We start from the raw sequence: 16,558 nt of genomic DNA on the forward strand, positions 1-16,558 counted from the left end.
TTGGGGGGGGCTCACAGGGAGAAGGGCTACGCCAGGTAGGAGACCTGCGCAAACTCCCTGTGCTTACCGGGGGGCTAGAGAGACCGGGCAGGCACCGTGTTATGCAGTGGTGCGCACGGTGTCCCCAGTGCGGGTGCATAGCCCGGTACGGTATATTCCAGCTCCTCGTATCGGCCGGGCTAGAGTGGGCATCGAGCCAGGTAAGGTTGGGCAGGCTCGGTGCTCAAGAGTTCCAGTGCGCCTGCACGGTCCAGTCTATCCAGTACCACCTCCACACCCCAGCCCTCCGGTAGCAGCTCCCCGCACCAGGCTTCCTGTGCGTGTCCTCGGTCCAGTACCACCAGTACCAGCACCACGCATCAGGCCTACAGTCGCTCCTCGCCTCTCCTACGCTGTCGGAGTCTCCCGCCTCTCCAGCGCTGTCGGAGCCTTTCTCCTCTCCTGCGCTGCCAGAGTCTCCCGCCTGTTCAGTGCAGCTAGAGCCTTCTTCCTCTACAGCGCTGCTGGAGTCTCCTGCCTGTTCAGTGCAGCCAGAGCTGCCAGCCTGCATGGAGCAGCCAGAGCTGTCGGTCTGCATGGAGCAGCCAGAGCTGTCAGTCTACATGGAGCAGCCAGAGCTGTCAGTCTGCATGAAGCAGCCAGAGCTTCCAGTCTGCATGAAGCAGCCAGAGATGTCAGTCTGCATGGAGCAGCCAGAGATGTCAGTCTGCATGAAGCAGCCAGAGCTGTCAGTCTGCATGGAGCAGCCAGAGATGTCAGTCTGCATGGAGCAGCCAGAGCTGCCAGTCTGCAAGGAGCTGTCAGTCTGCAAGGAGCTGTCAGTCTGCAAGGAGCTGCCAGTCTGCAAGGAGCTGTCAGCCTACATGGAGCAGCCAGAGCCGCCAGTCAGCGTGGAGCAGCCAGAGCCGCCAGTCAGCATGGAGCAGCCAGATCTTTCAGTCTGCCAGGTTCCGCCAGTCAACCAGACTCTTCCAGATCTGCCAGTCAACCAGACTCTTCCAGATCCGCCAGTCAGCCAGACTCTTCCAGATCTGCCAGTCAGCCAGACTCTTCCAGATCTGCCAGTCAGCCAGACTCTTCCAGATCTGCCAGTCAACCAGACTCTTCCAGATCTGCCAGTCAACCAGACTCTTCCAGATCCGCCAGTCAGCCAGACTCTTCCAGATCTGCTAGTCAGCCAGACTCTTCCAGATCTGCTATTCAACCAGACTCTTCCAGATCCGCCAGTCAACCAGACTCTTCCATATCCGCCAGTCAGCCAGACTCTTCCAGATCTGCCAGTCAGCCAGACTCTTCCAGATCTGCCAGTCAGCCAGACTCTTCCAGATCTGCCAGTCAGCCAGACTCTTCCAGATCTGCCAGTCAGCCAGACTCTTCCAGATCCGCCAGTCAGCCAGACTCTTCCAGGTCTGCTAGTCAGCCAGACTCTTCCAGATCTGCTATTCAACCAGACTCTTCCAGATCCGCCAGTCAACCAGACTCTTCCATATCCGCCAGTCAGCCAGACTCTTCCAGATCTGCCAGTCAGCCAGACTCTTCCAGATCTGCCAGTCAGCCAGACTCTTCCAGATCTGCCCGTCAGCCAGACTCTTCCAGATCTGCCAGTCAGCCAGACTCTTCCAGATCTGCCAGTCAGCCAGACTCTTCCAGATCTGCCAGTCAACCAGACTCTTCCAGATCTGCCAGTCAGCCAGACTCTTCCAGATCTGCCAGTCAACCAGACTCTTCCAGATCTGCCAGTCAACCAGACTCTTCCAGATCTGCCAGTCAGCCAGACTCTTCCAGATCTGCCCGTCAGCCAGACTCTTCCAGATCTGCCAGTCAACCAGACTCTTCCAGATCTGCTAGTCAACCAGACTCTTCCAGATCTGCTAGTCAACCAGACTCTTCCAGATCTGCTAGTCAACCAGACTCTTCCAGATCTGCCAGTCAACCAGACTCTTCCAGATCCGCCAGTCAACCAGACTCTTCCAGATCCGCCAGTCAGCCGGGATCTGCCAGTCAGCCGGGATCTGCCAGTCAGCCAGCATCTGCCGAAACCACCAGCCAGCCAGGATCTGGTAGATCCATCAACCTGCCTGAGCTTCCTCTCACTCCTGAGCTTCCTCTCACTCCTGAGCTTCCTCTCACTCCTGAGCTTCCTCTCACTCCCGAGCTTCCCCTCAGTCCCGAGCTGCCTTAGTCCCGAGCTGCCCCTCTGTCCCGTGTTATTAAGTAGGGTTGCCGTGGCTAGGAGGTCACGGAAGCGGACAAGGTGGAGGAAGACTACGGTGAAGTGGGGGCCATGTCCAGCACCAGAGCCGCCACCGCGGACAGATGCCCACCCAGACCCTCCCCTATAGGTTCAGGTTTTGCGGCCGGAGTCCGCACCTTGGGGGGGTACTGTCACACCCTGACCATAGTTTACTTTGTATATTTCTATGTTTTGGTTGGTCAGGGTGTGAGCTGAGTGGGCATTCTATGTTTCATGTCTAGTTTGTCTATTTCTATGTCTGGCCTGATATGGTTCTCAATCAGAGGCAGGTGTTAGTCATTGTCTCTGATTGGGAACCATATTTAGGTAGCCTGGGTTTCACTGTGTGTTTGTGGGTGATTGTTCCTGTCTCTGTGTTTTCACCAGATAGGGCTGTTTCGGTTTTCGTTACGTTTCCACGTTTGTTGTTTTTTTGTAGTTTTTGTATTGATTCGTGTTTGACGTTTGTTGATTAAACATGGATCGCAATCTACACGCCGCATTTTGGTTGGACTCTCCTTCACCAAAAGAGAACCGTTACAAATATCAGGATACTAGGCTCATCCTACCGAGAATGCCTCATCTAATGCACAATTGCATTTTGGTAAAGCGTGTCCCCTCAGCTGATTATCTGTAACGGTTTTCCTCCTCTTCTGACGAGGAGTATGAAGGATCGGATCAATGCGCAGCGTGGTAAGTGTTAAATTTTATTTCAACTGAACACAAAACAAAAAAACAAGAGAATGAATGAAAACCAAACAGTCCTGTCAGGTGTAGAAACACAAAACAGAAAACAGGCTGCCTAAGTATGGTTCTCAATCAGAGACAACGATAAACAGCTGCCTCTGATTAGGAACCATTCCAGTCCAAACACTGAAATACAAAAACATAGAACAAAACATAGAATGCCCACCCCAACTCATGCCCAGACCAAACTAAAATAGAGACATAAAAAAGGAACTAAGGTCAAGACGTGACAGTACCTCCCCCCAAAGGTGCGGACTCCGGCCGCAAAACCTAAACCCATAGGGCAGGGTCTGGGTGGGCATCTGTCCCCAGTGGTGGCTCTGGCGCGGGACGTGGACCACACTTCACCTTAGTCTTGGCCCACTTAAACGGCGCCTTTGGAGTGGCGACCCTCACCGCCGACCTCGGACTGGGGACCCTTACAGCGGGCCCCGAATACACGGAAAACTCCGGCAGCACCGGAGTGAAGGGCGGCTCCGTAGTGACGGGCGTCTCTGGCGGCTTCTGACTGACGGGCGGCTCCAGCGGCTCCTGTCTGATGGGCGGCTCTGGCAGCTCCTGACAGGAGGGAGACTCTGGAAGCGCCGGACAGGCGGGAGAACCTGGAGTGAGGAGACGGAGAGACAGCCTGGTGCGTGGGGCTGCTACAGGACCCACCAGGCTGGGGAGACCTACAGGAGGCCTGGTGCGTGGAGGAGGCACCGGATGGACCGGGCTGTGGGGGAGCACTGGAGCTCTGGTGCATTCCACTCGCACCTCTCCTTTAGGCTCAATCCCCACATTCGCCCGGCACTGCACCCTCCCAGCTCCCCGGAGACACAGCACGCAGCGCCGGCGCAGGATACCCTGGGCCGAAACGGCGTACCGGAGACCAAACACGCTGAGCTGGCACAACACGCCCTGGCTGGATGACCACTCTCGCATTGACTGGGGGGCTGGCCTATAGCGCACCGGGCTATGAGCATGTACTGGCGACACTGTGCGCTTGATATCAGGCCAAACACAGAAATACAAAACCTAGAACAAAAACATAGAATGCCCACCCCAACTCACGCCCTGACCAAACTAAAATAGAGACATAAAAATGGAACTAAGGTCAGGACGTGACATTATCAGCTGTTGTCAAACAGGCGTCAGTTTCCAAAGACGAGTCTTTTCCTCAGCAGTGTACAATGAAGTCTACCCGATGAAAAGCGAAATGAGTATGACATCCTGGCATTTAAAGCATATAACATTTCAGAAGTTTCACATACTACATACCGCATACACAAAATGCCTACTATTTAAAATGCAAGTCCTGGATTTCTCTGTGTGTGTGTGCCATACCCACACATACTTTTTTCATACACAAATGACAGACACTGCTGCGTTTCCAAATAGGTTCTGAGCACGACCTGTGGCTAGAATACATTATCCTTTCAGCAGGACTCACATCGCACACACAGAGAGAACAGGGGTACCCTATTAACCTAACCTCTGCTACATGCTGCAGGGTGCACCTGTTACATAATATATAGTGATCTATCTGAACAATGTGCACTATGACTAACCCTGACTCCAATCACTCTCCTCTGTGTGTGTGTGTCAGGCGGAACAATGAGGTCACCCACATTAAGATCCAGAATTCAGGGGACTACTACGACCTGTATGGAGGGGAGAAGTTTGCCACGCTGGCAGAGCTGGTGCAGTACTACACAGAGCAGCACGACCTTCTCAGAGAGAGGAACGGAGACGTCATCGAGCTCAAGTACCCACTCAACTGTAAGGACCCAACCTCCGAGAGGTACGTACACACACGCACGCACAGCGCACATGCATGCACACAGATGGCTGCACACACACACAAATGAAAACAACCACAGACACAACATTTACAATAAAATTCACACACACACACACAGACCCTGTTATAATCTTCAAACATATCTATGCTGGCATTTCTGTCTCTACACATTGTAACGCACAGTGTATCAGTTTGTATCAAGCTCCAAAAACAACGTGTGATCCCTGTTGAGGATGGTTTCTCCATGAAACACCAGCTGAGCGCTCTTGCCGGAACCTCCAACACATTTACATGTGCAAGCTCTCATACAGAAAAACACACAAACACACAATTCGGATTTCTTTGTAAACACCATCACGTGCAAACTCACACATTCAGAAACACCCACATTTTTCAATTTCTTATGTAAACAATTACACGTAAACGGCGGGGTTGGGGTGATTTCCATTTCCCAATTCTTCATTGCTTTTTAATAGTATTAGTATTTTCAAACATAATAGTCATAAATTGTCTACCGAACTACACTAGGTGGTACCACGGGCACCTGTCTGGGCGTGACGCTGAGAAGCTGCTCATGGACAAGGGCAAGCCTGGCAGTTTCCTGGTACGGGAGAGCCAGAGCAAACCAGGTGACTTTGTGCTCTCTGTCCTCACCAACGAGGAGAAGCACGAGAACGTAGACCGCAAGACCAAGGTCACCCATGTCATGATTCGCTACCAGGTAAGACCAGCTAGGGCCTTTACATGTATAGTGGGGTCTGAAATGATTGACATCCTTGATAAAGATGAGCAAAAAATATAACTGTGTATATAATAAGTAATCCAACTACTGAGCTATATTGCATGCTCAACATTTGTTGCAGTTCTACTATTGTATACTAATACAATTGCTCAGAGAAATAGATTTTGTTTAACAAGTAATACTTTTTTTCTCAAAGGTAGGGGTCAAAATTATTGACACCTCTGTTTCAATACCTTTCAATAACCTCACAATGTGAGGATAACGGCACTGAGCCTTTTTCTAAAATGTTTTATGAGTTGAACACATTCGGAGGTATTTTAGACCATTCCTCCATACAGAATCCTTCCAGACCCTTGATATACTTAGTCTGTTCTTATGGATTGCCCTCTTCAATTCAAACCACAGGTGACTGAGATGGCCATTGCAAAAAATATATATTTTGTAGCCAATTAAAAATGTCTTTGTTTATTTTGATGTGTGCTTGGGGTTATTGTCTTGCTGGAAGATCCACTTGCGGCCAAGTTTCAGCTTCCCGGCAGAGTCAACCAGGTTTTTGGCTAAAATGTTCTAGTACTGGGTAAAGTTCATGATGCCGTTGACCTTAAACAAGAGCCCCACGACCAGTGGATGGAAATTGCCACATACTGTAACATTAAAGATCCACCACCATATTTTACAGTAGGTATGGGGTTCTTTTCTACTTATGCATTCTCATTTCAACGCCAAACCCACCCCTGGTGTGAGTGGCCAAAGAGCTCTATTTTCATGTCATCTGACCCAAGCACCGGTGCCAATGCATTTTAGCAAACTCCAGGTGTTTTATATTTGTTGGATGACATGAAAAAGAGCTCTTTGGCCACTCACACCAGTGGTGGGTTTGGTGTCGAAATGAGAATGCTTGAGCAGAAAATAACACCATATGGTGGTGGATCTTAGATGTTAGGATAATTAACGTAGCAGGTTAGGAGAATAAGGTTAAAGTTAGGGAAGAGGGTTAGGGTTAATGAAAATGCCAAAATGCTCCCCGATGCGACTCAAACATGCAACTTTTGACATCAATTTGACATTATCTGCATCCCTTCTAGCCATGACCAGCTAGTAAGGACTAGTATGCTTGTAGGGCTAGTAAGCTAGCAGGCAGGCTAGGGTCTATCCGGCTAGATAGCAGGGATGGCAGGCTGGGATAGCAGGCTTGTAGGCAAGCTAACTGTCCAGCTAGAAGGGCAAACAAATAACATTCGTTTTTGTGTGTTTCTAGCAGGATGGGAAGTATGACGTAGGTGGAGGAGAGAGGTTTGACACGCTGGCTGACCTGGTGGATCACTACAAGAAGAACCCCATGGTGGAGAAGAGTGGAATTGTTGTTCACCTCAAACAGGTGAGAGACTGAACCAGTGCATTCAGACAGCCGCACATAAAACAATGTTGTACTGCCATTTTTATGTTCTACTATGATAAAACCAGATGTGTTAAGTATATTAATTATGTGTCATTCCAAGTATGGGTGAGCTGCAAATTCTATATTAGCAATATCATTTAATGTGAAGGGTGGATCATATAATCATCCATGGAGTTAATGTTTTGCTCTTCCTTTCCCAACGGAAGCCCTTCAATGCCACCAGGATAAATGCAGCCAACATTGAGAACAGGGTGAAGGAACTGAACAAAGTGGCAGACAACTCAGAGAAGCCCAAACAGGGATTCTGGGAAGAGTTTGAGGTACAAGAGTGGTGGTATCATCATTACCGCCAGTGTATTTAAATGATTGTAAATCACACCTAATATTCCAAAACATGAAAGTCAAGATCAAGATAATTTTTTTAAATATTTTTTTTATTTCACCTTTATTTAACCATTTAAATCAAATCAAATCAAATCAAATTTATTTATATAGCCCTTCGTACATCAGCTGATATCTCAAAGTGCTGTACAGAAACCCAGCCTAAAACCCCAAACAGCAAGCAATGCAGGTGTAGAAGCACGGTGGCTAGGAAAAACTCCCTAGAAAGGCCAAAACCTAGGAAGAAACCTAGAGAGGAACCAGGCTATGTGGGGTGGCCAGTCCTCTTCTGGCTGTGCCGGGTGGAGATTATAACAGAACATGGCCAAGATGTTCAAATGTTCATAAATGACCAGCATGGTCGAATAATAATAAGGCAGAACAGTTGAAACTGGAGCAGCAGCACGGCCAGGTGGACTGGGGACAGCAAGGAGTCATCATGTCAGGTAGTCCTGGGGCATGGTCATAGGGCTCAGGTCCTCCGAGAGAGAGAGAGAGAAAGAGAGAATTAGAGAATGCACACTTAGATTCACACAGGACACCGAATAGGACAGGAGAGGTACTCCAGATATAACAAACTGACCCTAGCCCCCCGACACATTAACTACTGCAGCATAAATACTGGAGGCTGAGACAGGAGGGTTCAGGAGACACTGTGGCCCCATCCGAGGACACCCCCAGACAGGGCCAAACAGGAAGGATATAACCCCACCCACTTTGCCAAAGCACAGCCCCCACACCACTAGAGGGATATCTTCAACCACCAACTTACCATCCTGAGACAAGGCTGAGTATAGCCCACAAAGATCTCTGCCATGGCACAACCCAAGGGGGGGCGCCAACCCAGACAGGATGACCACATCAGTGAATCAACCCACTCAGGTGACGCACCCCTTCCAGGGACGGCATGAGAGCCCCAGTAAGCCAGTGACGCCCCTGTAATAGGGTTAGAGGCAGATAATCCCAGTGGGAAGAGGGGAACCGGCCAGGCAGAGACAGCAAGGGCGGTTCGTTGCTCCAGAGCCTTTCCGTTCACCTTCCCACTCCTGGGCCAGACTACACTCAATCATATGACCCACTGAAGAGATAAGTCTTCAGTAAGGACTTAAAGGTTGAGACCGAGTTTGCGTCTCTGACATGGGTAGGCAGACCGTTCCATAAAAATGGAGCTCTATAGGAGAAAGCCCTGCCTCCAGCTGTTTGCTTAGAAATTCTAGGGACAATTAGGAGGCCTGCGTCTTGTGACCGTAGCGTACGTGTAGGTATGTACGGCAGGACCAAATCAGAGAGATAGGTAGGAGCAAGCCCATGTAATGCTTTGTAGGTTAGCAGTAAAACCTTGAAATCAGCCCTTGCTTTGACAGGAAGCCAGTGTAGAGAGGCTAGCACTGGAGTAATATGATACAATTTTTATGGTTCTAGTCAGGATTCTAGCAGCTGTATTTAGCACCAACTGAAGTTTATTTAGTGCTTTATCCGGGTAGCCGGAAAGTAGAGCATTGCAGTAGTCTAACCTAGAAGTGACAAAAGCATGGATTAATTTTTCTGCATCATTTTTGGACAGAAAGTTTCTGATTTTTGCAATGTTACGTAGATGGAAAAAAGCTATCCTTGAAATGGTCTTGATATGTTCTTCAAAAGAGAGATCAGGGTCCAGAGTAACGCCGAGGTCCTTCACAGTTTTATTTGAGACGACTGTACAACCATTAAGATTAATTGTCAGATTCAACAGAAGATCTCTTTGTTTCTTGGGACCTAGAACAAGCATCTCTGTTTTGTCCGAGTTTAAAAGTAGAAAGTTTGCAGCCATCCACTTCCTTATGTCTGAAACATGCTTCTAGCAAGGGCAATTTTGGGGCTTCACCATGTTTCATTGAAATGTACAGCTGTGTGTCATCCGCATAGCAGTGAAAGTTAACATTATGTTTTCGAATAACATCCCTAAGAGGTAAAATATATAGTGAAAACAATAGTGGTCCCAAAACGGAACCTTGAGGAACACCGAAATTTACAGTTGATTTGATGTAGACTAGTTGAGAACAAGTTCTCATCTACAACTGCGACCTGGCCAGGATAAAGTAAATCAGTGCGAAACAAACAACACAGTTACACATGGGATAAACAAACGTACAGTCAATAACACAATAGAAAAGTCTATATACAGTGTGTGCATATTTAGTAAGATTAGGGAGGTAAGGAAATAAATAGGCCATAGTGGCAAAATAATTACAATTTAGCAATTAAACACTGGAGTGATAGATGTGCAGAAGATAAATGTACAAGCAGAGATACATACTGGGGTGCAAAGGAGCAAAAAAAACAAAAACAATATGGGGAGGAGGTAGTTGGGTGAACGATTTACAGATGGGTTATGTACAGGTGCAATGATCGCTGATGACAGCTGATGCTTAAAGTTAGTGAGGCAGATATAAGTCTCCAGCTTCAGGGATTTTTGCAATTCGTTCCAGTCATTGGCAGCAGAAAACTGGAAGGAAAGTCGGCCAAAGGAGGAGTTGGCTTTGGGGGTGACCAGTGAAATATACCTGCTGGAGCTCGTGCTACGGGTGGGTTCTGCTATGGTGACCAGTGAGCTGAGATAAGGTGGGGCTTTACCGAGCAAATACTTATAGATGACTTGAAGCCAGTGGGTCTGGCGACGAATATGAAGCGAGGGCCAGCCAACGAGAGCATACAGGTCGCAGTGGTGGGTAGTATATGGGGATTTGGTGACAAAATGGATGACACTGTCAAATCAAATCAAAATCAAATCAAATTTATTTATATAGCCCTTCGTACATCAGCTGATATCTCAAAGTGCTGTACAGAAACCCAGCCTAAAACCCCAAACAGCAAGCAATGCAGGTGTAGAAGCACGGTGGCTAGGAAAAACTCCCTAGAAATGCCAAAACCTAGGAAGAAACCTAGAGAGGAACCAGGCTATGTGGGGTGGCCAGTCCTCTTCTGGCTGTGCCGGGTGGAGATTATAACAGAACATGGCCAAGATGTTCAAATGTTCATAAATGACCAGCATGGTCGAATAATAATAAGGCAGAACAGTTGAAACTGGAGCAGCAGCACGGCCAGGTGGACTGGGGACAGCAAGGAGTCATCATGTCGGGTAGTCCTGAGGCATGGTCCTAGGGCTCAGGTCCTCCGAGAGAGAGAAAGAGAGAATTAGAGAGAGCACACTTAAATTCACACAGGACACTGAATAGGACAGGAGAAGTACTCCAGATATAACAAACTGACCCTAGCCCCCCGACACATAAACTACTGCAGCATAAATACTGGAGGCTGAGACAGGAGGGGTCAGGAGACACTGTGGCCCCACAGTCTACTGTGATAGGCTGCATCCAATTTGCTGAGTAGATTATTGGAGGCTATTTTGTAAACGACATCGCCGAAGTCAAGGATCGGTAGGATAGTCAGTTTTACGAGGGTATGTTTGGCAGCATAAGTGAAGGATGCTTTGTTGCGAAATAGGAAGCCGATTCTAGATTTAATTTTGGAGTGGAGATGCTTAATGTGAGTCTGGAAGGAGAGTTTACAGTCTAACCAGACACCTAGGTATTTGTAGTTGTCCACATATTCAGAACCATCCAGAGTAGTGATGCTGGATGGGCGGGTGGGTGCGGGCAGCGATCGGTTGAAGAGCATGCATTTAGTTTTGCTAGCATTTAAGAGCAGTTGGAGGCCATAGAAGGAGAGTTGTATGGCATTGAAGCTCGTCTGGATGATATAAATCCAGTATGTTCATGAGGCATTTCCTGAAGGACAACACACAGCACATTATTGTTAACTCTAAGATGGTCACCACTGGTTCCTGTCATAGTCTGGTTATGGGCCCTGATCAAAGGTAGTGCACTATATCTTGGCACATATGGTGCCATTTGGGATACCTGGGTCTAAGGGATTTTTTATGGCTCAGATTAGACTCTTCACTCCAAAATGACTTCCTAGACTTTGGTCAAAAGTATTGCACTAGATTGCCAATAGGGAATGCCATTTCATATACTGCCTCTGTCTGACTTTCTCTCACCTTGTTCTCTTCTCTCTTCTTCCAGGTGCTACAGCAGCAGGAGTGTAAGCTCCTCTACCCCAGGAAAGAAGGGCAGAGAGCAGAGAACAAGAGTAAAAACAGATACAAGAACATCCTCCCTTGTGAGTGAGATATCGACCTGAACCTCCTGTCTACAAAACCTCCCTGTGTGTGTGACCAATGACCCTAATCCCGGTCTATCTGTGTTCCAGTTGACACCACACGGGTGGAGATCAGGGAAGCAGACACAGATGTGCCTGGCTCCGACTACATCAACGCCAACTACATCAGAGTGAGTTCTGGAAGTGTGAGTGGAATAATTGCTCTTAGGGGCGAATCCTAACTTCCATTTTAATCAAATTTTCCCTTAATCTCCCATTGACATCAATGCATGACTAATTCTGCTTTTCGACTGTTACACTAGTGTATACACCCTTATGTTATACTTGGGAAATTGTTTCAATAGCTAGGGCTGACAGTGAGGACTTGTGAAGAGCAGAATCAACAACCTCTGTATAATCAAAACAGTTGCTTTGTTAGAAAGTGTTAAAGTTCACAGTTAGCTATTGTTATGTAAATGACAGCTGAAAAGTACCAGTGACCTGGCTTTGACCCCAAGCGAGAGCAGGTCCAGCCTTGGTCCACTAAGACAAGGGTGCCGGCCCGAGTAGAAAAGTGAACATTTTGCTTGAACTTGATTTGCCCCTAACACTTACAGTGCTTTCAGAAAGTATTCATACCCCTTGACTTATTCCACATTTTGTTGTGTTAAAGCCTGAATTCCAAATTCATTAAATATTTTTATTTTCTCACCCACAATACCCCATAATGACAAAGTGAAAATAGTTTTAAAAATATATTTTTTTAATCAAATGTATTGAATGAAATACAGAAATATCTCATTTACATAAGTATTTGCATCTCTGAGTCAATACTTTGTAGAAGCACATTTGGTGGTGATTACAGCATTGAGTTGTCTTGGGTAGGTCTATCAGCTTTGAGTTGTCTTGGGTAGGTCTATCCGCTTTGAGTTGTCTTGGGTAGGTCTATTAGCTTTGAGTCATCATGGGTATGTCTGTACCAGCTTTGAGTTGTCTTGGGTAGGTCTATCAGCTTTGAGTTGTATTGGGTAGGTCTATTAGCTTTGAGTCATCATGGGTATGTCTGTACCAGCTTTGAGTTGTCTTGGGTAGGTCTATCAGCTTTGAGTTGTATTGGGTAGGTCTATTAGCTTTGAGTCATCATGGGTATGTCTGTATCAGCTTTGAGTTATCTTGGGTAGAACTATCAGCTTTGAGTTGTCTTGGGTAGGTCTATCAGCTTTGAGTTGTCTTGGGAAGGTCTGTCAGCTTTGAGTTGTATTGGGTAGGTCTGTCAGCTTTGAGTTGTCTTGGGTAGGTCTGTCAGCTTTGAGTTGTCTTGGGTAGGTCTATCAGCTTTGAGTTGTCTTGGGTAGGTCTATCAGCTTTGAGTTGTCTTGGGTAGGTCCATCAGCTTTGAGTTGTCTTGGGTAGGTCCATCAGCTTTGAGTTGTCTTGGGTAGGTCCATCAGCTTTGAGTTGTCTTGGGTAGGTCTATCAGCTTTGAGTTGTCTTGGGAAGGTCTGTCAGCTTTGAGTTGTATTGGGTAGGTCTGTCAGCTTTGAGTTGTCTTGGGTAGGTCTGTCAGCTTTGAGTTGTCTTGGGAAGGTCTGTCAGCTTTGAGTTGTCTTGGGTAGGTCTATCAGCTTTGAGTTGTCTTGGGTAGGTCCATCAGCTTTGAGTTGTCTTGGGTAGGTCTATCAGCTTTGAGTTGTCTTGGGTAGGTCTGTATCAGCTTTATGTTGTCTTGGGTATGTCTCTATCAGCTTTGAGTTGTCTTGGGTAGGTCTGTACCAGCTTTGAGTTGTCTTGGGTAGGTCTGTACCAGCTTTGAGTTGTCTTGGGTAGGTCTGTACCAGCTTTGAGTTGTCTTGGGTAGGTCTGTACCATCTTTGAGTTGTCTTGGGTAGGTCTGTTCCAGCTTTGAGTTGTGTTGGGTAGGTCTCTCAGCTTTGCACATCTGTATTTAGGGATGTTCTTCCTTACAGATTTTCTCAAGCTCTGTTAAATTGGATGGGGAGTGGCAGTGAACAACAATCTTTAAGTATTTCCACAGATTTTCAATGGGATTCAAGTCTGGGCTTTAGCTGGGCCCCTCAAGAACTTTCATATTCTTGTTCTGAAGCCATTCCATCGTTGCTTTGGCTAGGGGTCATTGTCCTGTTGTAACAGCCCCAGTCTGTTTGCACTCTGAAGCAGGTTCTCATCAAGGATTTGTCTGTATTTGGCACCATTCATTGTTCCCTCTATACTTACCAGTCTCCCAGTTCCCACTGCTGAAAAGCATCCCCATATTCCCATAGCATGATGCTAGGCACCACCATACTTCACGGTAGGGTTGGTGTTAGATGGGTAATGAGCTATGTCTGGTTTTCTTCAAATATAGCTCTTTGCATTCAGGCCAAAGAGTTACATTTTTGTCTCATCAGACCACAGGATCTTTTGCCTTATGCTCTGTCTTTCACATGCCTTTTTGCAAACTCCAGGCATGCTGTCATGTGCCTTTTTAGCAAGAGTGGCTTCCGTCTGGCCACCCTCCCACCAAGCCCTGATTGGTGAAGTGCTGTAGAGACTGTTGTCCGTCTGGCATGTTCTCCCAGATAAATTATATGTTCAGCCAAAGAACTCTGTATGTCTGTCAGTGGTCATGGGGTTTTTGGTCACCTTGTGACCAAGGACCTTCTTGCCCAGTTGCTCAGTTTGTTCAGACGGCTAGCTCTTGGCAGTCTTGGTAGTACCAAATGTTTCCCAATGATGGAGACCACTGTGGTCTTGTATGGTGTGTGGAAAGTTTCCATTTTTTATACACTTCACCAGATATACAGTACCAGTCAAAAGTTTGGACCCACCTACTCATTCCAGGGTTTACTTTATTTTTTACTATTTTCTACATTGTAGAATAATAGTGAAGTCATCAAAACTATGAAATAACACATGGAATCATGTAGTAACCAAAGTGTTGAACAAATCAAAATATATTTTAGATTCTTCAAAGTAGCAACCCTTTGCCTTGATGACAGCTTTGCATTCTCTCAACCAGCTTCACGAGGTAGTCACCTGGAATGCATTTCGAGGAACAGTTTGCCTTGTTAAAAGTTCATTTGTGGATTTTCTTAACTTAAAGCATTTGAGCCAATCAGTTGTGTTGTGACAAGGTAGGGGTGGTATACAGAAGATGGCTCTATTTGGTAAAAGACCAAGTCCATATTATGGCAAGAACAGCTCAAATAAGCAAAGAAAAACAACAGTCTGTTACTTTAAGACATGAAGGTCAGTCAATCTGGAACATTACAAGAATTTAGATTTTTTTTCCAAAGTTCGGTCGCAATAACAATCAGTGCTATGATGAAACTGTCTCTCATGAGGACCGCCACAGGAAAGGAAGACCCAGAGTTACCTCTGCTGCAGAGGATAAGTTCACAGAGTTACCAGCCTCAGAAATTGCAGCCCAAATAAATGCTTCACAGAGTTCAAGTAACATACACATCTCAAAATCAACTGTTCAGAGGAGACCGTGTGAATCAGGCCTTTATGGTCAAATTGCTGCAGAGAAACCACTACTAAAGAACACCAATATGAAGAAGAGACTTGCTTGGGCCAAGAAACACGAGCAATGTACATTAGACCGGTGGAAATCTGTCCTTTGGTCTGATGAGTCGACATTTGAGATGTTTGGTTCCTACTGCTGTGTCTTTGAGATGCAGAGTAGGTGAACGGATGATCTCTGCATGTGTGGTTCCCACCGTGAAGCATGGAGGAGGTGTGATGTGTGTGAGTGCTTTGCTGGTGACACTGTCTGTGATTTGATTTAGAAGTCAAGGCACACTTAACCAGCATGGCAACCACATCATTCTGCAGTGACACGTCATCCCATCTGGGTTGAGCTTAGTGGGACTATCATTTGTTTTTCCACAGGACAATGACCCAACACACCTCCAGGCTGTGTAATTGCTATTTAACCAAGAATGAGAGTGATAGAGTGCTGCATCAGATAACCTGGCCTCCACAATCCCCTGACCTCAACTCAACTGAGATGGTTTGGGATGATTTGGACCGCAGAGTGAAGGAAAAGCAGCCAACAAGTGCTCAGCATATGTGGGAACTCTTTCAAGACCATTTGAAAAACATTCCAGGTGAGGCTGATTGAGAGAATGCCAAGAGTGTGCAAAGGCTGTCAAGGCAAAGGGTGGCTACTTTGAAGAATCTCAATTATAAAATACATTTGGTTTTGTTTAACACTTTTTTTTGGTTACTACATGATTCCATGTGTTATTTCATAGCTTTCATGTCTTCAGTATTATTCTATAATGTAGGAAATAGTACAAATAAAGTAAAATCCTTGAATGAGGAGGTGTGTCCAAACTTTTGACTGGTATTGTATGCCTCAACACAATTCTCTCAGAGCTCTACGGAGGGTTCCTTGCACTTCATGGTATAATGTCTGCTCTGACATGCACTGTCAACTGTGGAACCTTATAGAGATAGGTGTTTCTTTTTAAATCCTGTCCAAACAATTGAATTGGCCACAGGTGGACTCCAAGTTGTAGTGCCAAGGATGATCAAAGGAAATTGGATGCACCTGAGCTCAATTCGGAGTGTCAAAGCAGAGGGTGTGAATGGCCTGCTCCCATACTGTAGCCTATGTGCTGTCGTAGCCAACTCTTCTATGTTTGGCATGAAAATGAACTATCACACACAGCGAGGAGTTGGTTAAAGCACAAACAGACTGAACCACCACCAGGTTACCAATGTTCATCTGTTCATCATGAATGAAGACAGGAAATGAATGAAGTACTGTATGTTTCTCTTGCCCAGAGTATGCATGAAGAGGGCCGCCACGTGGAGGAGGGCAAGGTGTTCATCGCCACCCAGGGCTGCCTTCAGAACACGGTGGTGGACTTCTGGAAGATGGTCTACCAGGAAAACACACACGTCATTGTCATGACCACCAAGGAGATGGAGAGAGGACGGGTGAGGGCATAGAAGTAGAATTACTGGGTCCAAAGTCTGGTCCGGTGATAATGATATCATCTATGGAACCACATACATTCCCCCATGGTGGGGATCCCAGTTTGCTCTTCCAACAAATACATAAAGATATGTTAGACATTCAGAATTTGAATAAAAGATATAAGGGGAAAAGGGGAAAAAATA

General features: G+C 46.5%; 1 protein-coding gene across 5 annotated transcripts in view; it reads left to right on the forward strand.

The window, feature by feature from the left end:
* Nucleotides 1-16,558, forward strand: part of LOC112221573 (tyrosine-protein phosphatase non-receptor type 11) — a 114,558-nt gene that overhangs the window by 63,800 nt on the left and 34,200 nt on the right. For 2 of the 5 annotated variants that reach the window (XR_002949043.2, XM_024383706.2), the window contains exons 3-9: nt 4,569-4,763; nt 5,292-5,484; nt 6,764-6,883; nt 7,111-7,224; nt 11,350-11,446; nt 11,537-11,631; nt 16,220-16,375. Coding sequence is in view for 4 of the 5 variants with exons in the window: in XM_024383706.2 (XP_024239474.1) it covers nt 4,569-4,763; nt 5,292-5,484; nt 6,764-6,883; nt 7,111-7,224; nt 11,350-11,446; nt 11,537-11,631; nt 16,220-16,375 (970 nt within the window). In the remaining variant the exon portion in view is untranslated. The remainder of the gene's footprint in view (nt 1-4,568; nt 4,764-5,291; nt 5,485-6,763; nt 6,884-7,110; nt 7,225-11,349; nt 11,447-11,536; nt 11,632-16,219; nt 16,376-16,558) is intronic. The other 3 variants (XM_024383707.2, XM_024383709.2, XM_024383708.2) reach the window with 3 other exon arrangements.

The sequence above is a fragment of the Oncorhynchus tshawytscha genome, linkage group LG22 (assembly GCF_018296145.1).
Source record: "Oncorhynchus tshawytscha isolate Ot180627B linkage group LG22, Otsh_v2.0, whole genome shotgun sequence".
In the NCBI taxonomy this organism is placed as follows: domain Eukaryota; kingdom Metazoa; phylum Chordata; class Actinopteri; order Salmoniformes; family Salmonidae; genus Oncorhynchus; species Oncorhynchus tshawytscha.